The 21,826-nt window shown below is 42.2% G+C and overlaps 1 protein-coding gene across 4 annotated transcripts in view; it reads right to left on the minus strand.

The window, feature by feature from the left end:
• Positions 1-1,334: 1,334 nt before the first annotated feature.
• Positions 1,335-21,826, minus strand: part of ARHGAP20 (Rho GTPase activating protein 20) — a 146,873-nt gene continuing 126,381 nt past the window's right edge. For all 4 annotated transcript variants that reach the window (XM_070749755.1, XM_070749754.1, XM_070749757.1 and 1 more), the window contains exons 9-15: positions 20,564-20,752; positions 19,768-19,946; positions 11,840-12,001; positions 10,186-10,295; positions 9,237-9,426; positions 5,308-5,422; positions 1,335-3,811 (exon numbers count right to left, since the gene is read on the minus strand). In XM_070749755.1, coding sequence (XP_070605856.1) covers positions 2,133-3,811; positions 5,308-5,422; positions 9,237-9,426; positions 10,186-10,295; positions 11,840-12,001; positions 19,768-19,946; positions 20,564-20,752 — 2,624 coding nt within the window. In that variant the 3' untranslated portion in view covers positions 1,335-2,132. The remainder of the gene's footprint in view (positions 3,812-5,307; positions 5,423-9,236; positions 9,427-10,185; positions 10,296-11,839; positions 12,002-19,767; positions 19,947-20,563; positions 20,753-21,826) is intronic.

Here is a 21,826-nt window from a genome sequence, read left to right on the forward strand (position 1 = left end):
GGGAATGTCCCTAGAAAAGGAAGTGGGGGAGTGTCCCAGAGGTCGGACAGGAAGTCGGCCATGCTGGGAAGGCCTCTAACCAGCGTTGAAATGTACTTACCTTCTCTATCGGTTCGGAAGTGTGCGATTTGTGTGTGCCATTGTGCGTGCATGCTATCGCGCATGCTTTTTCACCTCTATGCTTGCAAAGGCTTTGTGCATGCACAGAGTTAAAAAAAAGAGATAATGGTGATATCTGGACAGGAGGGCGGAGCCTCGTGCTGCCAACGGTTCTCCGAACCACCAGCGGCCGTTGCTATTGGTACACCTGAATCGGGCCAAACCAGTAGCATATTTTCACCCCGTCTCTAACATAGGAAATGGGACTAACATAGGAAATGTGGTTGGTCACATGGTTTATTTGTACTTATTTTTTGTACTCAATATGTCTCCCAGAACCAATTACAGTGGGGTACCACTATATTTGTGATTGTCATAGCATCCTTGGGTCACATGATAATCTTTCGTGCACTTCACAGCTGGCTTCCACAAGCGGAGTCAATGAAGAAACCAACATTGTAATTGCAAGATGCGATCACATGATATCTCTCTTAACAACCACGGCAAAAGTAAGAGTTGCTGGTCCCAATTTTGGTCATCAAGCGAGGACTTCATGCACTTCTGTATTTCAGTGAATGCTTACACACAGTAGTGGGTTCCTACAGGTACGTCTAATTGCGTGCAGCTCTGATGCATGAGCGCGCATTCGAGCGAAATTTTGCTTCCTGCAGCTGTGCAAGTAGCAAAATCTTGCACGGGGACACAAGTGCATGCATTTCGGCATGGGAGCAAAAAACCTTGCTAAAACATGCATGCATGTGCATTCCCATGCAAGATTTTGCTACCTGCACAGGTGCAGGAAGAAAAATTTCGGTCGAATGCTTGCTCCCGCACCAGAGCCATGGAGCTGTGTGCAATTAGGCATACCAGTAGGGAATGGAGATTTTGTAGTATCCTTCCCCTGGATTAGGGTGGGAATGAAGATTTTACAGTATCCTTCCCCTGGAGTAGAGTGGGAATGGAGATTTTGCAGTATCCTTCCCCTGGAATGGGGAGAGAATGGAGATTTTGCAGTATCCTTCCCCTGGAATGGGGAGAGAATGGAGATTTTGCAGTATCCTTCCCCTGGAATGGGGAGAGAATGGAGATTTTGCAGTATCCTTCCCCTGGAGTGGGGTGGGAATGGAGATTTTGCAGTATCCTTCCCCTGGAGTGGGGAGGGAATGAAGATTTTACAGTATCCTTCCCCTGGAGTGGGGAGCCCACCCACTCAAAAGGCGAGCATTTTCCACATGTACAAAAATACACATTTATTTCAGAACATATACAATGCAAAAAAAAAAATTACCAAGATATATTATACAATATTGAAGCTCTTGGAAGATAAATGCGTTACTTTCAATATATTATAATAAAGACACATGACATAATTATGTAAGCTCTGCCTGCAATGCCAGCACTACCGTCACCAGCATCATCGTAAAACCAAAAAAATTGGAACAAATAAAAATGAATAGCCAAATGGAACACAGAATTGTGATATACATATAACTTGGACTTTTAAGTTACAAAAAAAAAGTCAAAAGTCATCCTTTAATCCCCCCCCCCCCCCTTCTTGGTAAGGGACGACAGTGACTGCAACTATTGAACGGATTTCTCATAAAAACTTTAAGATATTCTTTCTTGGAGAGCAATGAAATGGACCATTGGCTTCAAAAGAGCAATACAATACCAAAGCTATGAAGGCCAAGCCGATCTTAACACGATACAGCCAAATCACCATGGACACGAAACATAAATTTACTATGCCCAGAATATATACGAGCTATTTTTAAAAAGTTACATAGCAAGCACGTACACAAGTGTTTGCTAGTGTTATACAATCGAGTGTTTCTCTCAAAACATTTCGTGTGACCTTCCTAGATACCAGGAAATGTCTTTTAAAAAATTGCAAGAATATAGCTACGAAAACCATTCCACTCATCCCTCAAATAGCACAAGTTCCCTCCGTCCCCCGATGGGACGACGTCCCCCGGGGATATTTAAAGCAATGCTAAGTTTAAATCGAAATAACATTCTTTGATATCAGTTGCTCAAACGTAGGATTCCTCTGTGAAAAATTTCTGGTCTGTCTCCTTGAATTTGGGATCGCTGCACAACTTTTTCCGCCATTCTATTTTATTAGCATCGGTTCCTTCCGGGGTTTTGGAAAAGCTGTTATTTGGAGCCATTTGGAATGAACATTCATCCTTAGCCTTGGCTAAGTGTGAAGAAGCACAATATTCCTTTTGCGAATTGATGTCAGCCTCTTTGGGCTGTCTGCTCAATGAAGATTTATCAGTTTTGGAATCCGCTGCTTGCTGGATGGCAGCTCCCGTGAACTTTCTCTCAACGACCCTCTGATGGGCTGCCTCCGGCTTGGGTTTGTTTTGAGACGGTGGCTTAAGACTGGGTGGGGGCTGTTTGCAAGAAAGAAACACTGTCGAATTCTCTTCTTCTTCCTCTTCCTTGCTTTGCTCTGCTAAAAGCTCCAAGGCCTTTAGCCGTTTCTCCTGGGCTTCCATGGCACAGAAAGGAAGGCTAGTCAGCTGCCCACTTTCCTGAGAAGATCCACTCCCCACGCGCCCCGCTACAGAATCGACATCAGTTGCACCAATTCCTGGTTGCCCCTGAGCTAAATTGGGACTTGTTGTCGACTCCAAAGTTATTTTCACAGAAGCATTCTTTTTCTCATCCTGCTTGGAGGCTCTTTCCCTTTTCCACAGAGTCCAGTTTTTCATGCTGGAAGCTCCACTTTTCAACCATGTGCTGGGATGCAGAGTGACCGGGTTTTTATGAGGAAGCCATTCCAGGTTATCTTTCTTAATCGGTAAGCTGATGGTTTGGTTATTGTTGGCTTGGTTGGAAAAAGTGCCCACGCCGGATCCAAGGGGGACTCCCGAAAAAGGATTAAAATCAGGAGAAACCTCTCCGAATTTCCTCTGGGGCTGAGAGGAACAGTCTAGTGGAGAGGAAGCCTCGGTTGGGGTAAACACCGAATAGTCCGAAAACTGGGAAAAAGCACTATCAAGAGAGCTCATTGAAGACCCCGATGGGGACGTTCCTGGTGATGAGAGGCTCGAACAGCTAGTCCTTGAGCAGATATTTAACCGAAGTGGCGGCGGCAGGAGGAGACGGTTAGAAACGTCTTTCTTCTCACGGATATGACTTTCAGGACCATCCTTGCCGCTGACTTCTACCCCCATCACCAAATTCTGATTTATAAGTTTCTGGCCTTCTAGTTGGAGGGAACGAAACCGCTCGAGATAGTCTTCATTTGTATGGGACAGAACGGCATCGCAGCTGGCTTTGCGCACCGCACTTTCATGAAACCCACTAAGCGGTGTAAACTTGGAGTCAAGAAGACCAATCGTGGGCTCCGAGCAGCGCCTATGCCTCCTGGAGCTTTTCAGAACATCCGAGATGGCGGTTGATGAATAACCGGATGTGATGGAACACAGGGACTCATTCTCAGAGTGCTCCCGCGAGGAGGATTTGTGATGGAAGCCCACAGAAATGGATACCGGCTGGGATTTGATTGGCAACTTAATCGGAGCATCTCCAGCTTCTGGCGAGTCCAAATCGCAGTCGCTCAGGGTCAAAACAGAGTCCCTACTCCTGTTCTCTTTCCCGCGATTTTTAAAAAGATTGTTAAATGCGGGGTCTGCGCAGTCGTTTAATTCGTTTTCCAAACTATCGTAGGAGGAGTCATTCAGGTGAAAAGAAGAGAGATCTGCAAGGATAGGAAAACAGGCGTTACCAAATGTTTCATCAGCTCAGTCTAGAACAAAAAGCACTGAATAAAACAACAGTAGGTTTATTGTACTACTTTTCAGAGGTGACTATTGGAGCGTTTGGAAGCTGCAGTTAGTGCAAGAGGACGGGAAAGTTTTTGGGCAGGGTTGTTGAATCGCAGTAGATTCAGAAATAGACAAAGAGCATTGCAGGGTGAAAAAAGCCAAAGGCCTTACTTTATTAGTGAAGAGGGCATGAAGCCAAAAGAAGCAACTTATCCTAACTAAGCCTAAACCTATACTAAATGTATACTAACTTATTTCACATAGCATCTTTTTATAATAATCTGTCTTCTATAAAAATCTGTCCTAATGCATCTAAAACAAATGCGCAGTTTTACATGATATTGTAATTCATGAGCATGCCAACATCATAGATAATGCTGCAGGTGTAGTGATAGAAGTTTACAGTAAAGTTATGAGAAGCTAGGTAAAATAATGTGTTAATGGTGCCACCCAGTACTCCCATCTTTTCTCATGATCTCATATAATACTGTCTGTTCCCGAGAACATGAACTTTCCCTGAACTTTCCATGCCTACCCACGTCTGTAATTGCAAAGCCTGAACGAAAGACATGTTAATTTATACTAACAGCATAATGTGAACTAATAAGAATCTCATGTGAGGTTTCTGGCATATCTGGGCATGCCCATCCATATGACCTACACAAGGAATACTACACAGGGTGTTCAGGGGGGAAGCATTTTGAAATTTTCTGATATTTCCCTGACATTTCCCTGTAACTTGCGATCTAGTTAAGGCATGGCTGTAGATGACATCATACCAAACAGCTAAGCCGTGGAGAAATATTGGTAGCTGATGAAGCAAATTGTTGCCATAGTTATGCTCATTTTTGCTTGACTCTGCCAGGCAGCGCAATCCTTTTTTTAAAACAAAACTTTGATTTTTCCTTGACTTTTAAACATTTTCATACAGTTTGTTTTTTCCCACTGATTTATTCCGGTTTTTTTCACGAATTCCCTGATAATTCTCTGTTATTTCCCAAACTGCTGATTTCCCTGATAATTCCTTGATTTCCCTTTTTTACAGGTTTGCTGTGTGATCTGAAATATATACGGCTCAAAAAAATAAAGGGAACGCTCAAATAACACATCCTAGATCTAAATGAATGAAATATTCTCATGGGAAATTTAGTTCTGTACAAAGTTGAATGTGCATAACAGCAAATAAAATTGATTGTCAATCAGTGTTGCTTCCTAAGTGGACAGTTTGCTTTCATAGAAGTTTGATTTACTTGGAGTTATATTGTGTTGTTTAAGTGTTCCCTTTATTTTTTTGAGTAGTGTATTTTGCAATCCTCATTTAAAAAAAGGCCAAAACAAGAAGTTGTGAAAACTAGGTAAAAAAGCTAGAATATTTCTCTTCCCTTCCACTACATTTTTCTGTTTTTGTTTTTTTTTAACTTTATGTTACCTGAACAGTCTTCCCGGTTATCATGCTTGGGCATAATATCTGCAAAGACAGAAGTAAGTTCTTCCCCAAAGATCCTGCAGCAATTTTCGATAAGAAACTGTACAAGGACAGAAACCTGTGAACGAAGAAGGATGCTGAGGTTAAGGCAGGAAGGTCACCATGGGAATTCAAGGTAAGTTCAAAGAGTTCATTACCAGACTCCAGCTTGCCTCTGCTGGCCCACCAGGTGGAAATTTTAACATTTAACTTGTTTTTACTTTTACTCCTTTCAATTAATGTCACAGCATTTTCAGTACAGTGGCACCTCTACCTAAGAACGCCTCTACTTACAAACTTTTATAGATAAAAACCAGGTGTTCAAGATTTTTTTGCCTCTTCTCAAGAACCATTTTCTACTTACAAACTCGAGCCTCCTAAACTGTAACCGGAAAAGGCAGGGAGAAGCCTCCGTGGGGCCTCTCCAGGAATCTCCTGGGAGGAAACGGCCAGGAAAGGCAGGGAGAAGCCTCCGTGGGGCCTCTCTAGGAATCTCCTGGGAGGAAACAGGGCCGGAAAAGGCGGGGAGAAGCCTCCGTGGGGCCTCTCTAGGAATCTCGTGGGAGGAAACAGGGCCGGAAAAGGTGGGGAGAAGCCTCCGTGGGGCCTCTCTAGGAATCTCCTGCGGGGAAACAGGGCCTCTACCCTCCCTGTGGTTTCCCCAATCGCACACATTATTTGCTTTTACACTGATTCCTATGGGAAAAATTGCTTCTTCTTACAAACTTTTCTACTAAAGAACCTGATCACGGAACAAATTAAGTTCGTTAGTAGAGGTACCACTGTATTAGTATTACCAGTAATGGGTTGCAACTGGTAGGGCTGGGATCAGGATTCGGGTAACAGAAATTGAGATGCACAGGCATCTTTGTGTCCCTGATGCGTGCATGTGCGTATGCATAGAAGATTTGGCTTCTGCGCATGTGCAGCAAGCAAAATATTGTGTGAAGACATGGGAGATTTTGCCAATTTTTTGCAAGAAAACCCTGAAAATCGGCAAAATCTCACACGCAAGAGCATCCTCACGTGATATTTCACTTGCTGCGCATGCACAGAAGCCAAATCTGGTGTCAATGGGCGTCTGCGCGCCCGTCAGACACCCACACGCCCGTGATGATCCCAGAGAGTGTACCTGTAGCAGCCAGTAAGTGGAATCCCCGCCTGAATATTACATGCTATAAAAAAATATGTGCAGTTATGTAAACCTTCCTAATGCCCTTTAATGGTCTTCGGAGAGGGGCGGCATACAAGTCTAATAAAATAATAATAACTGTAATAATAATAATAATAATAATAATAATAATAATAATGAAACAGATGAAACAATCGATCACATACTCAGCTGCTGCAAAAAGATCGCACAGACTGACTACAAGCATAGACATGATGCTGTGGCACAGATGATCCACTGGAACTTGTGCCGGAACTACCATTTACCAGTGGCAAAGAACTGGTGGGATCATAAGCCCGAAAAAGTGGTCGAAAATGAGCAAGCAAAACTACTGTGGGACTTCCGACTTCAGACTGACCGAATTCTGAAGCATAACACACCAGACATTGTGATCGTGGAGAAAAAGAAAGTATGGATCATCGACATCGCAATCCCAGGAGACAGCAGAATTGAGGAGAAGCAGCTAGAGAAATTAGTGAAATACGAAGATCTAAAAATCGAGCTGCAACGACTCTGGCATAAGCCAGTGAAAGTGGTCCCAGTGGTACTTGGCACGCTGGGCGCAGTGCCAAAGGATCTCAGCGGACATTTGAAAACCATCAGAATTGACAAAATCTCCATCTGTCAATTGCAAAAGGCCGCTTTACTGGGATCGGCAAACATAATTCGCCACTACATCACGCAGTCTTAGGTGCTTGGGAAGCGCCCGACTGGTGATGAAATACGAAATCCAGCATAGTGATCTCGTTTGCTGTGTTGCACTGACATAATAATAATAATAATAATAATAATAATAATAATAATAATAATAATAATGACAAAGCTACATCCTATGTATAAAACATGTTCTTTCAGAGAAAAATAAATGAAGAAAACCAACCGAGACTTCTTTCTAGTCCTGCTGTTGCCTTGGCACGGAGCAGGTTTTTCCCACAGATCTTTCTTCAGCTCGGTATTAGAACATTATCCTTATTATCTCTTGTCAATTATGTGCTCTCTTATTTCTATGCCAGTTCTTTCCCTCCCACACCAATCCTCCTATTGCAACCTGTTTGTTCTGGGCTGCCTCCCAATACATCCGAAAATGTTCTGCAATGATTACTGATCACATTGGCAAAAGAGGAGAAATGAAGGAAGACGAGTGCTCCTCATCTGTTAGGACATTTTAGTGCAAATTCTTGTCCAGGAATGCCTCCACATTAGCGATTATATTATTGATTTCTGTTGGAAAACAGACTGTGACCTGCTTGAGGCAAGCTTATATGTTCAAGCAAGTGAACATGGAAAGGCTACAACCTTAAACCAATTCAGACTGGATGCTTAATACAGGAAAGCATCTGTGTCATCTGTCTGGAACCCACACCACATTTCAGACGTAAACACTCTATAAAATGGCCAGAGATATGAGGGTCGCCCAGAAAGTAATGCACACATAAGAAAGAATGATGATCCTTGGAACAAACTTCCAGCAGACGTGGTTGGTAAATCCACAGTAACTGAATTTAAACATGCCTGGGATAAACATATATCTATCCTAAGATAAAATACAAGAAATAGTAAAAGGGCAGACTAGATGGACCATGAGGTCTTTTTCTGCCGTCAGACTTCTATGTTTCTATGTTTCAGAGCCGGGGTGGCTCAGCAGGTAGAGTGCTGTACTGCAGGTCACTGAAACTGACTGTAGATCTGAAGGTCAGCGGTTCAAATCTCAGCACCGGCTCAAGGTTGACTCAGCCTTCCATCCTTCCGAGGCGGGCAAAATGAGGACCCGGATTGTGGGGGCAATATGCTGGCTCTGTTAAAAAGTGCTATTGCTAACATGTTGTAAGCCGCCCTGAGTCTAAGGAGAAGGGCGGCATAAAACTCGAATGAATGAATGAATGAATGAATGAATGAATAAATAAATGTTTCTTGTACACTGCCTATTTTTCCACGTAATCTCCAGCCCATTCTATGACCTTCCTCCAGCAAGACACAAGGGTGTCTGTGCCCTGTTGGTACCCCTCCTTGTTCTGGTCACAAAGCCATTTCTGCACTTTTATGTACACTGAGATCATATGCACCAAGACAAATTCCTTGTGTGTCCAATCACACTTGGCCAATAAAATTCTATTCTATTCTATTGTATCCTGAATAAGAGCCTCGGTGGTACAGTGGTTAGAGGGCAGTACTGCAAACTACTTTTTCAAATCCCCGGCAGCCATCAGTTTGACAGATCAAATCTCAGTAGGCTCAAGGTTGACTCAGCCTTCCATCCTTCCAAGGTCGGTAAAATGGGGACTAGATTGTTGGGGGCAATATGTTTACTCTCTGTAAACCGCTTAGAGAGTGCTGCAAAGCACTGTGAAGCAGTATATACAGTAGTACCTCTAGATACGAGCTGCTCCACATGAGAGTATTCCAAGATACGAGCCACGATGGGAGCGAAATTTCTGTTCCAGACCCAAGCTCAAATTCGGGATACGAGCTGAGCTTCCACTAGGTGGTGCAAGAATCCTTGCTTCTGGTTATCTCCATGGGGGAAAAACAAAGTCTAAAGCCATTTGTTCCAGATACGAGGTGATCGACATACGAGCTCCATTCTGGAACGAATTAAACTCGTATCTAGAGGTACTACTGTAAATCTAAATGCTATTGCTATTTGAGAAGATGCTGTACTCTTGCTCAGAATATCTGAAGGGGTTCCATAGAAAAGAACCTGAAGAACTTGAAGGCTGCTTACTTTCTTGGTGAATTCTCCTTCGGTCCCAGGGTTTGCAGGAGCTGGAGGCCAAAGCAAGCTGGGTGCGATGCACACTGCTAAATTGAACGCGGTCATCTGGTTGCCTTCGGACTGTTTCTGTATGCTGTGTAATACTCCAAAGAGGTAACGCAACAGCACTACATTGGCTCTTGGAAGCTGTTCCATTAGTCTGGAAACACAAAATCAAAAAGAAAGGGCTTCACAAATGACTCTCAAAATTACCCCCCCCCTTTTTTTTTTAAAAAAGTGCTCTCTGTTCTGAAACCTATTATCCTAGTGAGAAGGTATGGCTAGCTGATGAGGCCAGAACAAGGCCGAAATAGATCTATCCTAGTCTCCCTTAATTTTAAATTCAGCAAAAACATGTGACACATACAGAATATAGTTTGTCGGCTATGAACAAATTAACTGCCTTGGAAATGGCCCTGGGTTGGGCCGAGAGGCAAAAAGGAAGCTGTGATGCTCCTTCAATATACCAGGGTGATCCGACAACCCCACCCCCATATAACCCTTCCCTGGTACAAAGCTGAAGGGATCAGATACCGTAGCCTAGAGGTTAATTCTCTGCCTTACAAGGCAAAGACTGCAAGTTCAAATCCCAGTGAGAGGGTATGGCTAGCTGATGAGGCCAGAACAAGGCCAAAATAGATCTATCATAGTCTCCCTTAATTTTAAATTCAGGAAAAGCATGTGACACACATACATACAAACACACACACACACTCACAGAGAGAGAGAGAGAGAGAGAGAGAGAGAGAGAGAGAAATCCTGTGGCCTAGAGGTTAATTCTCTGCTACAGGTTTAAATCCCAGTGAGGGTATGGCCAACTGATGAGAGGAAACAACCTTGAAATAGATCTATACTAGTCTCCCTTCATTTTCAATTCAGCAAAAATATGTTACACACACACACACATGAGCAATGTTACCTGTGGACAGTTTTCATTTTCTCTTCATGGTTCCCTTCATCCATTAAAGAAATCCAATGGTCACACAGCTCAGATGACAAGATGCTTCCTGGGATGTTGCGAAGGAAATCCTTATTGAAAGAGGAAAGAAACGTGAGCAATCATTTCTTAATATACATTTTTTAAAAGTTTGAGAGTCTACCTGTTCTAGAACGGAGCCTAGGCTTTCACTAAATTCCAAAGAGAAGTTTCAAATCAAGTACTGTATTCGGAGAACTGTATGATTGGGAAGATCAATGGGTTATAGAAACCCAATGTGCTAGGTCTCCGAATTGTTGGTTAATGCTGCCTTAAACCCCAATTTTAAGCAGTAGGATTAGGAAAAACTTCCTTACGGAGTTGTCTACAACAGTGTTTTTCAACCAGTGTGCCATGGCACACTAGTGTGCTGCGAGACATGGTCAGGTGTGCCGCGAAGCTCAGCAAGAGAGAGAAAGAGAAAGAAAGAAAGCAAGAGAGAGAGAGAAAGAAAGAGAAAGAAAGCAAGAGAGAGAGAGAAAGAAAGCAAGAGAGAGAGAGAGAGAAAGAAAGCAAGAGAGAGAGAAAGAGAGGCAGGGAAGGAGGGAGAGATAGAAAGAGAGCAAAAAAGAGAGGAAGGAAGAAAGAGGGATGGAGAGAGAGAGGAAGGAAGGAAGAGAGAGAGAAAGAGAAAGCAAGAGAGAGAAAGAAAGAGAAAGAAAGCAAGAGAGAGAGAGAAAGAGAAAGCAAGAGAGAGAGAGAAAGAAAGAGAAAGAAAGCGAGAGAGAAAGAAAGCAAGAGAGAGAGAGAAAGAAAGCAAGACAGAGAGAAAGAGAAAGAAAGCAAGAGAGAGAGAGAAAGAAAGAAAAAGAAAGCAAGAGAGAGAAAGAAAGCAAGAGAGAGAGAAAGAGAGGCAGGGAAGGAGGGAGAGATAGAAAGAGAGCAAAAAAGAGAGGAAGGAAGAAAGAGGGATGGAGAGAGAGAGGAAGGAAGGAAGAGAGAGAGAAAGAAAGAGAGCAAGAGAGAGAGAGAGAAAGAAAGCAAGAGAGAGAAAGAAAGAAAGAGAAAGAAAGCAAGACAGAGAGAAAGAGAAAGAAAGAAAGAGAGAGAGAAAGAAATAGAAAGAAAGCAAGAGAGAGAGAGAGAGAAAGAAAGAAAGAAAGAGAGAGAAAGAAAGAAAGAAAGAGAAAGCAAGTCAGAGAGAAAGAGAAAGAAAGCAAGAGAGAGAAAGAAAGAGAAAGAAAGCAAGAGAGAGAGAGAAAGAAAGCAAGAGAGAGAGAAAGAGAGGCCGGGAATCAGGGAGAGATAGAAAGAGAGCAAAAAAGAGAGGAAGGAAGAAAGAGGGATGGAGAGAGAGAGGAAGGAAGGAAGAGAGAGAAAAGAGGGAGAGAAATAGAGCAAAAGGGAGGGAGAGAGAAAATTTTTTTGTCCAAATTTTTTTAGCCCCCCCCCACTCCCCCCCGCTCAAGGTGCCCCATTATTTTGTACATGTAAAAAATGTGCCGCAGCTCAAAAAATGTTGAAAATCACTGGTCTACATGTTCCTTGAACTAATCTTCAGAGTTCTAGCATTTTTTTTTTAAAGGAACAAGATCCAGAGACAGGCAATTTCAGTGGTCAAGTAATTGTACCCAGAGAGGAAGAGATTTCCAACTACCTTAAACACAGAGGCTATCACAAACACGGACTCGCAAAGTAGGTGCACATCTTCACCCGAGTCAAGCTTTTCTTTCAGCTCTCTGCAGGATTTTGCATTTGCCGAACGTCTAAAAATACCCCGCGTAAATGGTCCCTCTTGATAGAGAAAGCAAAGCATATCCTATAAAAAGAAATATATAATAGGTACACGAAACATAAATTGCCAAATGATTTCAACAGATACAGTGGTACCTCGGTTCTCAAACGCCTCGGTTTTCATACATTTCGGATTTCAAACAAAATTTTCTGCAAAAATTTGCTTCGGTATCCAAACAAAAATTCGGATACTGAACAGAAAATTTTGTTTACTATCCGAAATGTAAGATCTGAGGGGACGAGGTCAGAGGGAATGGGAGTCGGAATCCCAACACACCCCTCCTGGCCGCCCTCTTAACAGCCACCCAGTCTCTACCTTGTAACTGCTCCAAGCTGCAGAAAGGGTAGGGCTGGCTGCAATACCGGCAGCTTCGGGGGGCTCCTTTCCTCAGCGGTTCAGTTCGGTACCTCCAGGCAGCTGCACCAACTTTTTCCTTCCCGGCGGCGGCGGCTCCGGCGGCTTCCCTACGAGGAGGAGCAGCATCAGGAACGTCATGTGATGAAGGTAAGCCGCCGGAGCCGTCGCTGCCGGGAAGGAAAAAGTTGGTGCAGCTGCCTGGAGGTACCGAACTGAACCGCTGAGGAAAGGAGCCCCCCAAAACTGCCGGTATTGCAGCCAGCCCTACCCTTCCTGCAGCTTGGAGCAGTTACAAGGTAGAGACTGGGAGGCTGTTAAGAGGGCGGCCAGGAGGGGCGTGTCAGGATTCCGACTCCCATTCCCTCTCACCCCGTCCCCTCAGATCCTTATCCCATAGGAAATAGAGGAAATACTGTAGATTTAATTGGTTCCCAGCAAGTCAATGGGCTGGGAACCAATTAAACCCATTTCCATTATTTCCTATGGGATAAATTAATTCGGTTCTCAACCAAATCGGTTCTCAACCACACTTCTGGAACGGATTGTGGTCGAGAACTGAGGTACCACTGTACTGTATTCTGAAAAAGCATCTAGCAACAACAGTTTTCTCTTCAATAGCCGACTCACACACCGAAGATTTCAGCATTGTCCTTTCCCCAAACTGCTACTTCAAGTTGGCCTTCAACAGAAGTCCCAACAATTGAGGTACTTTGGGGGAAAACATTGAAGGTCATAGCTATGTTTGCAGTGAGAACACAATTGTAGTTTTATATGGAGGAATACTAATCTGTATTCCTCCATACAAAACTACAATTGTGTTCTCACTGTGTTCTCACTCTAATCTGACAAGAGTAATAGATTTCACATTAAGGCCTTTGAATGCTGAATCTGGCTAAATGCAATAAAAAAAATCAGATTTCTTGAAGGAAAAAGTTCTGAAACTATATTATTTATCAGAGAAATGACAAAAAAAACCCTTGAAAATTGCAGTATAGTTTAGGTAAAAGATTTCCCCTTTTACATAAGTAGGTTCATCAATTCTTTCCAACCCTCCAAAACACCAGCATGAGGCTGATGGTAAGATCTTGCAACACTGCAGTACCCACATTACATAATGCCATTTGCACTGTATCAACATCATTTTAGTATTCATTCTATTCCATTCTCCAGCTTCTCTTTCGGTGATTTGTTGAATTTTAAGGTGTCATGAACTCCTGAGGTTCTCACTACTTTTACTTCTTTGACCAAGTCTTCCTTAGGATTAATATCAGATTGATTGTGTGAGAACCAATTTCTTTGTCTTCTTCAACTTTCCTCAGCAAGACCACTGAGGAATTTGAGAGAGTGTATATTATTTGAGAGAGCTGTATTTCCAATAGATGACTTGATAGTTGAAGTCTCCCATTATTACCATGTACAATATCTCTCCTTGAAAGCTTTATAATCTGGTCTACAAATACAGTTTCGAATGAAGTTAGGATGCAGTATCTTTAAGAGTTCTGGATAAACTTTTAAAGCTCAGATATGCAAATACATCAAATATAGAGTTGGGATGGCACAGCAGGTAGAGTGCAATACTGTACTGCAGGCCACTGAAGCTGACTGTAGATCTGCAGGTCAGCGGTTCAAATCTCATCATCGGCTCAAGGTTGACTCAGCCTTCCATCCTTCCGAGGTGGGTAAAATGAGGACCCGGATTGTGGGGGCAATAGGCTGCCTCTGTTAAAAAGTGCTATTGCTAACATGTTGTAAACTGCCCTGAGTCTAAGGAGAAGGGAGCCATAAAAACCGAATAAATAAATAAAATAATAAATACACTGGGTCATGGGAATTCTGGGAGTTGGTCTAACCATCTTACAAGTTGCTGTAGTTTTGAATACTGGCTTAGGTTTAAAAGACTTCTGAAATGTTCATTCTGCCTCTTTCTTCCGTCATCATGAATGTTGTTTTAAATTATATTGGAGTTTTTAAGTTCTTTTAGTCATATTAATTGGATCTTTTGAGATGTATACCACTTTGTACTATTTGATATGTTATGAACTGCTCCGAGTCCTTGGAGAGGCTAACAACAATGATAAAAAACAACATGTAACAATCCAATTTAATAAAACAACTAAAAACCCTTATTATAAAAACCAAACATACACACAAACATACCATACATAACTTGTAATGGCCTAGGGGAAGGAATATCTTAACTCCCCCATGCCTGGTGACAAAGGTGGGTCTTGAGTAATTTGCGAAAGACAAGGAGGGTGGGGGCCGTTCTAATCTCTGGGGGGAGTTGATTCCAGAGGGCCGGGGCCACCACAGAGAAGGCTCTTCCCCTGGGGCCCGCCAAACGACATTGTTTGGTCGACGGGACCCAGAGAAGGCCAACTCTGTGGGACCTTATCGGCCGCTGGGATTCGTGCAGTAGAAGGCAGTTTCGGATGTATTCTGGCCCAATGCCATGTATTTGCCATGTATTTGTGTTGAGATATCCATTCCCTTTTCTTTTTTAAGTATTTGATGTTTTGCTAATCTGAAATCATTCCTCATACTGATCCAATTTTACAGTGCAACAACCAAAGTAGAGTTTATGACTATATTTTTAGTTACATTTAAACTTATCAGAGTTACAAGTTACAAGGTTGTTTAAAAAAACAAACCTTAAATGCGATTTTTTTTGGAAGGAACCATATGTTTGAGGCATGTCTCATTTCCAAATATAGTAACTGTGGGAGTTATGGCTTATGCACAGATTCCTGTACCCTTAAGGGGAAGATAAGGATAGTGCATATATATCTAATTTGTATAAAGCAATGCCAAATGGTAAATCTTTGAGAGATCTATGCATACATAAAAACCTGTAAGGTAAATGGTAAATGTTTCCTCGGTAACCATGGTTTGAAGCCACAGTTTGAAAATGTTCAGTTCTATTAACTCTGTTACATAAATAATGTAGAAATTGCATTTAGTATGAATAGAATAGAATAGAATAGAATTTTATTGGTCAAGTGTGATTGGACACACAAAGAATTTGTCTTGGTGCATATGCTCTCAGTGTACATAAAAGAAAAAGATACATTTGTCAAGAATTCAGAAGAAAAGGATTTAGGGGTAGTGATTTCTGACAGTCTCAAAATGGGTGAGCAGTGTGGTCGGGCAGTAGGAAAAGCAAGTAGGATGCTTGGCTGCATAGCTAGAGGTATTACAAGCAGGAAGAGGGAGATTGTGATCCCCTTATATAGAGCGCTGGTGAGACCACATTTGGAATACTGTGTTAAGTTCTGGAGACCTCACCTACAAAAAGATATTGACAAAATTGAACGGGTCCAAAGATGGGCTACAAGAATGGTGGAAGGTCTTAAGCATAAAACGTATCAGGAAAGACTTAATGAACTCAATCTGTATAGTCTGGAGGACAGAAGGAAAAGGGGGGACATGATCGAAACATTTAAATATGTTAAAGGGTTAAATAAGGTCCAGGAGAGAAGTGTTTTTAATAGGGAAGTGAACACAAGAACAAGGGGATACAATCTGAAGTTAGTTGGGGGAAAGCTCAAAAGCAACATGAGAAAACATTATTTCACTGAAAGAGTAGTAGATCCTTGGAACAAACTTCCAGCAGACGTGGTTGGTAAATCCAAAGTAACTGAATTTAAACATGCCTGGGATAAACATATATCCATCCTAAGATAAAATACAGGAAATAGTATAAGGGCAGACTAGATGGACCATGAGGTCTTTTTCTGCCGTCAGTCTTCTATGTTTCTATGTTTTTAAGAATCATGTGATACAACACTTAATGATTGTCATAGGGATCAAATAAGCAATGAAGAAACAATATTAATAAAAATCTTAGGATACAAGCAACAAGTTACAGTCATACAGTCCTAAGTGGGAGGAAAAGGATGATAGGAATGATGAGAAAAACTAGTAGAAATAGAAGTGCAGGTTTAGTAAAAAGTCTGACAGTGTTGAGGGAATTATTTGTTTAGTAGAGTGATGGCGTTCGGGAAAAAACTGTTCTTGTGTCTAGTTGTCTTGGTGTGCAATGCTCTGTAGCGACATTTTGAGGGTAGGAGTTGAAACAGTTTGTGAAGAAGAAAAAAGAACAAAGTTGATCTAAAGGGAAGGGATATCTTCAAAGGAGCTCCTAATTTGTAAATTATCTTTGGCAGATACATGCCAACTTATGGTTTCAGCCTTCACTATCTCAACATAAAGCCTAAATCTAAGAAAAGAACAAGTCGTAAGATTGGATGCTTATTAAGGTAATAGATACAGGTCTTGTTATAGTACTCCACCTAGCTAACAGCATATATTCTCTTACTATGCTCTGAAACAAGGGTGTCAAACTCAATTTCATTGACGCCTGCATCAGGGTTTGGTTTTGTTGGCCAGCTCAACGTCACTCGTGTTTTTTGATGATGTCCAGGCAGATGGGTTGAGGGTTGCTGCCGCCACTACCAATACACCATAACAAGTCGAACCGGTAGCAATCCGCCACTGACCTCACAGGAGATGGCAGAGTGTTTAAAGAATCTAATTTGCCATCTACAAACTAGATTTCCCAAGTCTAGTTTCATGACTGGTCATGTCCACAATGGCAAATAAGGATAATTCCCGACTTAAATAGTTAACTTAGTGTCCATTCTCCGGCCTTCTCCGGGTCCCGTCGACTAAACAATGTCGTCTGGCGGGGCCCAGGGGAAGAGCCTTCTCTGTGGTGGCCCCGGCCCTCTGGAATCAATTCCCCCCGGAGATTAGAACTGCTCCCACCCTCCTTGTCTTCCGTAAACTACTTAAGACCCACCTATACCGCCAGGCATGGGGGATTTGAGACATCTTTCCCCCAGGCTTATTATAATTTATGTTTGGTATGTATGTGCTGTTTGGTTTTTAATTATGATAGGGTTTTTAGTTTTTTAATATTAGATTTGTGCCATTATAATATTGTTTTTATCATTGTTGCGAGCCGCCCTGAGTCTTCGGAGAGGGGCGGCATGCAAATCTAATTAATAATAATAATAATAATAATAATAATAATAATAATTATTATTATTATTATTATTATGGCACTGGAAAAATTGGCTTATGTGATCAAAATTCAGACACCTTGGTTTATGACAGTTGCAGTGTCCAGGGGTCGTGTGAGCATCTTACGTAGCTTCTTCTCTAAACACTGATCTATTAACCAGAGCATACAAAACATTTGTCAGACCTATTCTAGAATACAGCTCACCTGTATGGAATCCACACTGCATATCAGACATTAATACGATTGAAGGAGTCCAGAAATACTTCACAAGAAGAGTCCTTCATTCCTCCTCACGTAACAAATTACCCTACTCCCCCAGACTTCAAATACTACATCTAGAAAATTTACAACTATGTCGTCTCCGAACTGATTTAACTGTTGTTCATAAAATCATACATCATAATGTACTCCCTGTCAGTGACTACTTCACCTTTAACAACAACAACACAAGAGCACGTAATAGATACAAACTGAATGTAAATCGCTCTAAATTTGACTGCAGAAAATACGATTTCAGCAATAGATTGGTCACCGCCTGAAACTCATTACCTGACTCTGTTGTTGCTTCCCCCAACCCCAAAATCTTCAACCTTACATTATCTACAATTGACCTCTCCCCTTTTCTAATAGGTCTGTAAGGGGCGTGCATAAGTGCACTTTTGTGCCTAATGTCCCTGTCCTACTGTCTTATTATCCTTTCTATTACTACGTTCTACTTATGTTATGTTCTGTTAATAATACTATACTTGTTTGACAAATAGGTAGGTAGGTAGGCAGGCAGGTAGATAGGTAGGTAGGTAGATAGATAGATAGATAGATAGATAGATAGATAGATAGATAGATAGATAGATAGAGTCAATGGGGAAACAAGATCCACTTAACAACCTGTCAGGATCGGGGCCTACCTTAGTAATATTCCAAATTGCAGAGAGAAGAATTGTAATAATTGAAATGACTTGAACCAAGTAAAACTGCTTAGTCACGGTGAATATGCAGATTGTAATGTAATCTGATTGGCTGACAAAAGTATATACAGTGGAACCCCGACATAAGAGCTGCTCTACTTAAGAGCAACTCGAGATAAGAGCTGGGAGGGGAGAGATATTTTTGTTCTACTTACAAGCCCAAATTCGAGATACAAGCGCCAAGGAGCTGTCTCCTGAAGCCAAACGCTAACTTCCGCGTTCGGCTTCAGGAGACAGCTGTGAAGCGGCGCGCGTGTTTTAAAAGGTTGCAGCCGGCCTGGGGGGCTCGGGGGGGTGCTTGCAGCTTTCTTTCTTGCTCTTTTTCTTTCTCTCTTTTACCTTCCCTTCCTCTATTTCTTCTTTTCTTTCTCCTTCCCACCTTCTTCCCTCCCTCCCTCCCTTCACTCATTCCTCTCTTACTCTCCCCTTTCATAAGTTTCCTTGCTTCCTTCCTCTGTTCCTGTCCCTTCCCTCTTTCCTTCCTTCCTTCCCACCCTCCGTCCATTCCTTCACCCATTCCTCTCTTGATCGCTTAAAGCCGGTCCCTGGTGCAAAAAGGGTTGGGGACCTCTGTCCTACAGGATTGGGTGGCAGACAAGTTGAACATGTGTAAATTTAAAAGTTTAAGAAAGTTTACAAGTTAAGTGAAAGAAACTTCATTATTCATTTATATGTACATGTACATTTCTTCATTAAAAACATGTCTTTCTGCATAATTTAGACTAACTTTGTGAGTTTTTTGAGGGCTGGAACCAATTAAAATTATTTACATTAATTCCTATGGGGAAAAGTCGTTCGAGATAAGAGCTGCTCGACTTAAGAGCCCAGGTCCGGAACGAATTAAACTCGTATCTCGAGGTACCACTGTATATGTAATGCACCTTTGCATAGGTGTGGCTTGGCTAGAAGGTATTGTGGCTTAGTATGGTTCAGAGTGGCTTGTGAATTAGTGTGGCTTGCGGTGGCTGAAGACTTGTAGCTGTATATTGTAATTGAGAATAGTAGATAGAGAATTGTGAGTATTTTGTATAGTAACTTCTAGAGAGATATAGTTACAGTGTAAATAGTTAGTGTAGGTTTGCTAGGAAAGAAGTAAATATTGTCCTAAGAAACTCTGCTGTACTTGTCTTCAATTATCTTCAAGATAAATGTTCCTGGTCTGAGGCATGCTGGCTAGCTGCTTTGGCTATTTGGGTGGGCTAGCTTCTGCAAAACATTACTCCAACACAACCATGTTGCTAACTTAATGGCGAAATTCACTGAACAACTGTCTTGTTTAACAACAGAAATTTTGAGCTCAATTGTGGTAGTAAGTTCTAGTATTTTTTCAATAAAGAGATTGACTGTTGCATATTCTCAACAGCCCAAATGTGTCCCAGGACTACTTGTGAACATCTTTAGCCAGAGAGTTATCATCTGCTCAGCATGTAAAAAAGACTTACCAAGATAGGTTTGGGCAGATTATCATTCTCACAGATGGATGAGAGGGAAAGGCCGAACAGCTTTCCTGGTTTGGAAGATGTTGGAGATGGCACTAAATGGTCAACTGGAGCACCTGTTTCTCGCCAGAAGGCCCAGTTTATAATTGATCTTTTCCTTTTAAATGGCTTTTGGCTTAACTCTGAAGAAAGAAAGTAAATTTGCTTTTTGTTTATTTTAGGAGAGAAAACTATACCTGTTGTGGAAATTCAAACATTATTTGTGGTTAAGGTGTTAAGATGAGGATACAGATTAGTGATGGGGAACCTTTTTTGAGATCGAGTGGAGTTATGCTGCTGCGCCCGTGCAGATAGTGCAATCGTGCAGGTAGACACAGATGCGCTCATGTTCCGGCAAAGTTTTTTGCTTCCGCACATGCAGAACACGGGCACACCTGCGTCTCCGTGCACGATTTCGCTACCTGCCCGGGCACAGCAGCATAACTCCGCTCAAACTCACGGGGCCTCCAAATTCTCAGACGCAAGCCCAATTAGGTGTTCCGGCTAGTAGCCCACTCCTAGTTGTAGGTGTAGCCCACTAGGTCATGCCGAATACCTGAGTTTATTATCAATTCCTCTTATGACAAGTGGATTCCGGGTTTTCTGTTGTAGTTGTATATTGTCGAGGACGGTAGGGTGCCATAATATTATAGAATGGGGGCGAGCCCAATTAGGCGTTCCGGCTAGTAGCCCACCACTGCCTACAACCCTACTGGGAGACACCTGCTGAATGAAGCTTTTTGTAAGTGAGAACACTCACCATTCAACTGATGCCCAGTGACCAGTCGACTTGGCTTGAGAATAAACTGGCACTGAAGCTCACGGGGCAACTGGTCTATTAGGAAAGCTCCCTGAAGATCCAGAGGACAATCCCCATCCTTTGTCCCCTGTGCCTGGGGCAAGGTGTCACGAACGTGGCTCATTTTAATTCCAAAGGGATATTCATGCCCTGCTCATAAAAGAAGAAGAGATTTTAATTTGCATATATGAAAAAGAAGTAACATTCCAAACAACAAGACCTACTAGAATGTCACAATAATGTTTATTCTAAATGGACTGTAATCCCTAGGGGAAAAAAGCATCATAACCACTTTATTTTACACTACATTTATCCCAAAGGTGCTTTTTCAAAAGGCAGCAGGACTTCCTTTGTTCTGCTTGAGACATTTTGCTTCTCATCCAAGAAACTTCTTCAGTTGAGCCTCTAGCAGGGGTCCCCAAACTTTTTACACAGGGGGCCAGTTCACTGTCCCTCAGACTGTTGGAGGGCTGGACTATAAAAAGAACCCATGAACAAATCCCTATGCACACTGCACAAATCTTATTTAAAGTAAAAAACAAAATGGGAACAAATACAATATTTAAAATAAAGAAGTAATTAAATAATTAAGTAATAAAAGTAATTTAAACTTAAATCAACAAACTCCCTCCATTTCTCCTTCCTTCCCTCCCTCCCTCCCTTTTTCCTCTCCATTTCTCTCTTCCCTCCCTCTTTTCTTCTCTCTCATTTGTTTCATTTTCCTCTCCCTCGTTTTCTCTCCATTATTTTCTCATTTTTCTCTTTTTCTCTCTCTCTCTCTCCATCTATCCCCCTTTCTCTCTTCCTCTCTATCTCTCCCTCTTTTTCTTTGTCCCTCTCTCTTTCTCTCACTCATTTTCTTTCTCTCTCCCTCTTTGTATCTCTCCCTCTTTCTCTCTCCCTCCCTCTCTCTCTCCCTCCTATCATCCACGCCCCTTGCCTCTGTACCGCCTCCTCGTTCAGCAGCAGACCGCGGTGAGTTGACAGGAGATTCGGGAGCTTATTATATCTATTGATAAAATCTCGTGGGCTGCTGCGGGGCGGTTAAATTGCCTCAGCGGGCCGCATCCGGCCCCCGGGCCGTAGTTTGGGGACCGCTGCGAGTCTAGGATGAGAAGTGAAATATCCTCAAGCAAAACCAAGAACGTTGGGTTGTCTTTGGAAAAAACACCTTTGGGACAACTGGATGACTGAAAATCTCCATAGATATTTACACTATTCTCT

Source organism: Erythrolamprus reginae, chromosome 4 (assembly GCF_031021105.1).
Source record: "Erythrolamprus reginae isolate rEryReg1 chromosome 4, rEryReg1.hap1, whole genome shotgun sequence".
NCBI lineage: Eukaryota > Metazoa > Chordata > Lepidosauria > Squamata > Dipsadidae > Erythrolamprus > Erythrolamprus reginae.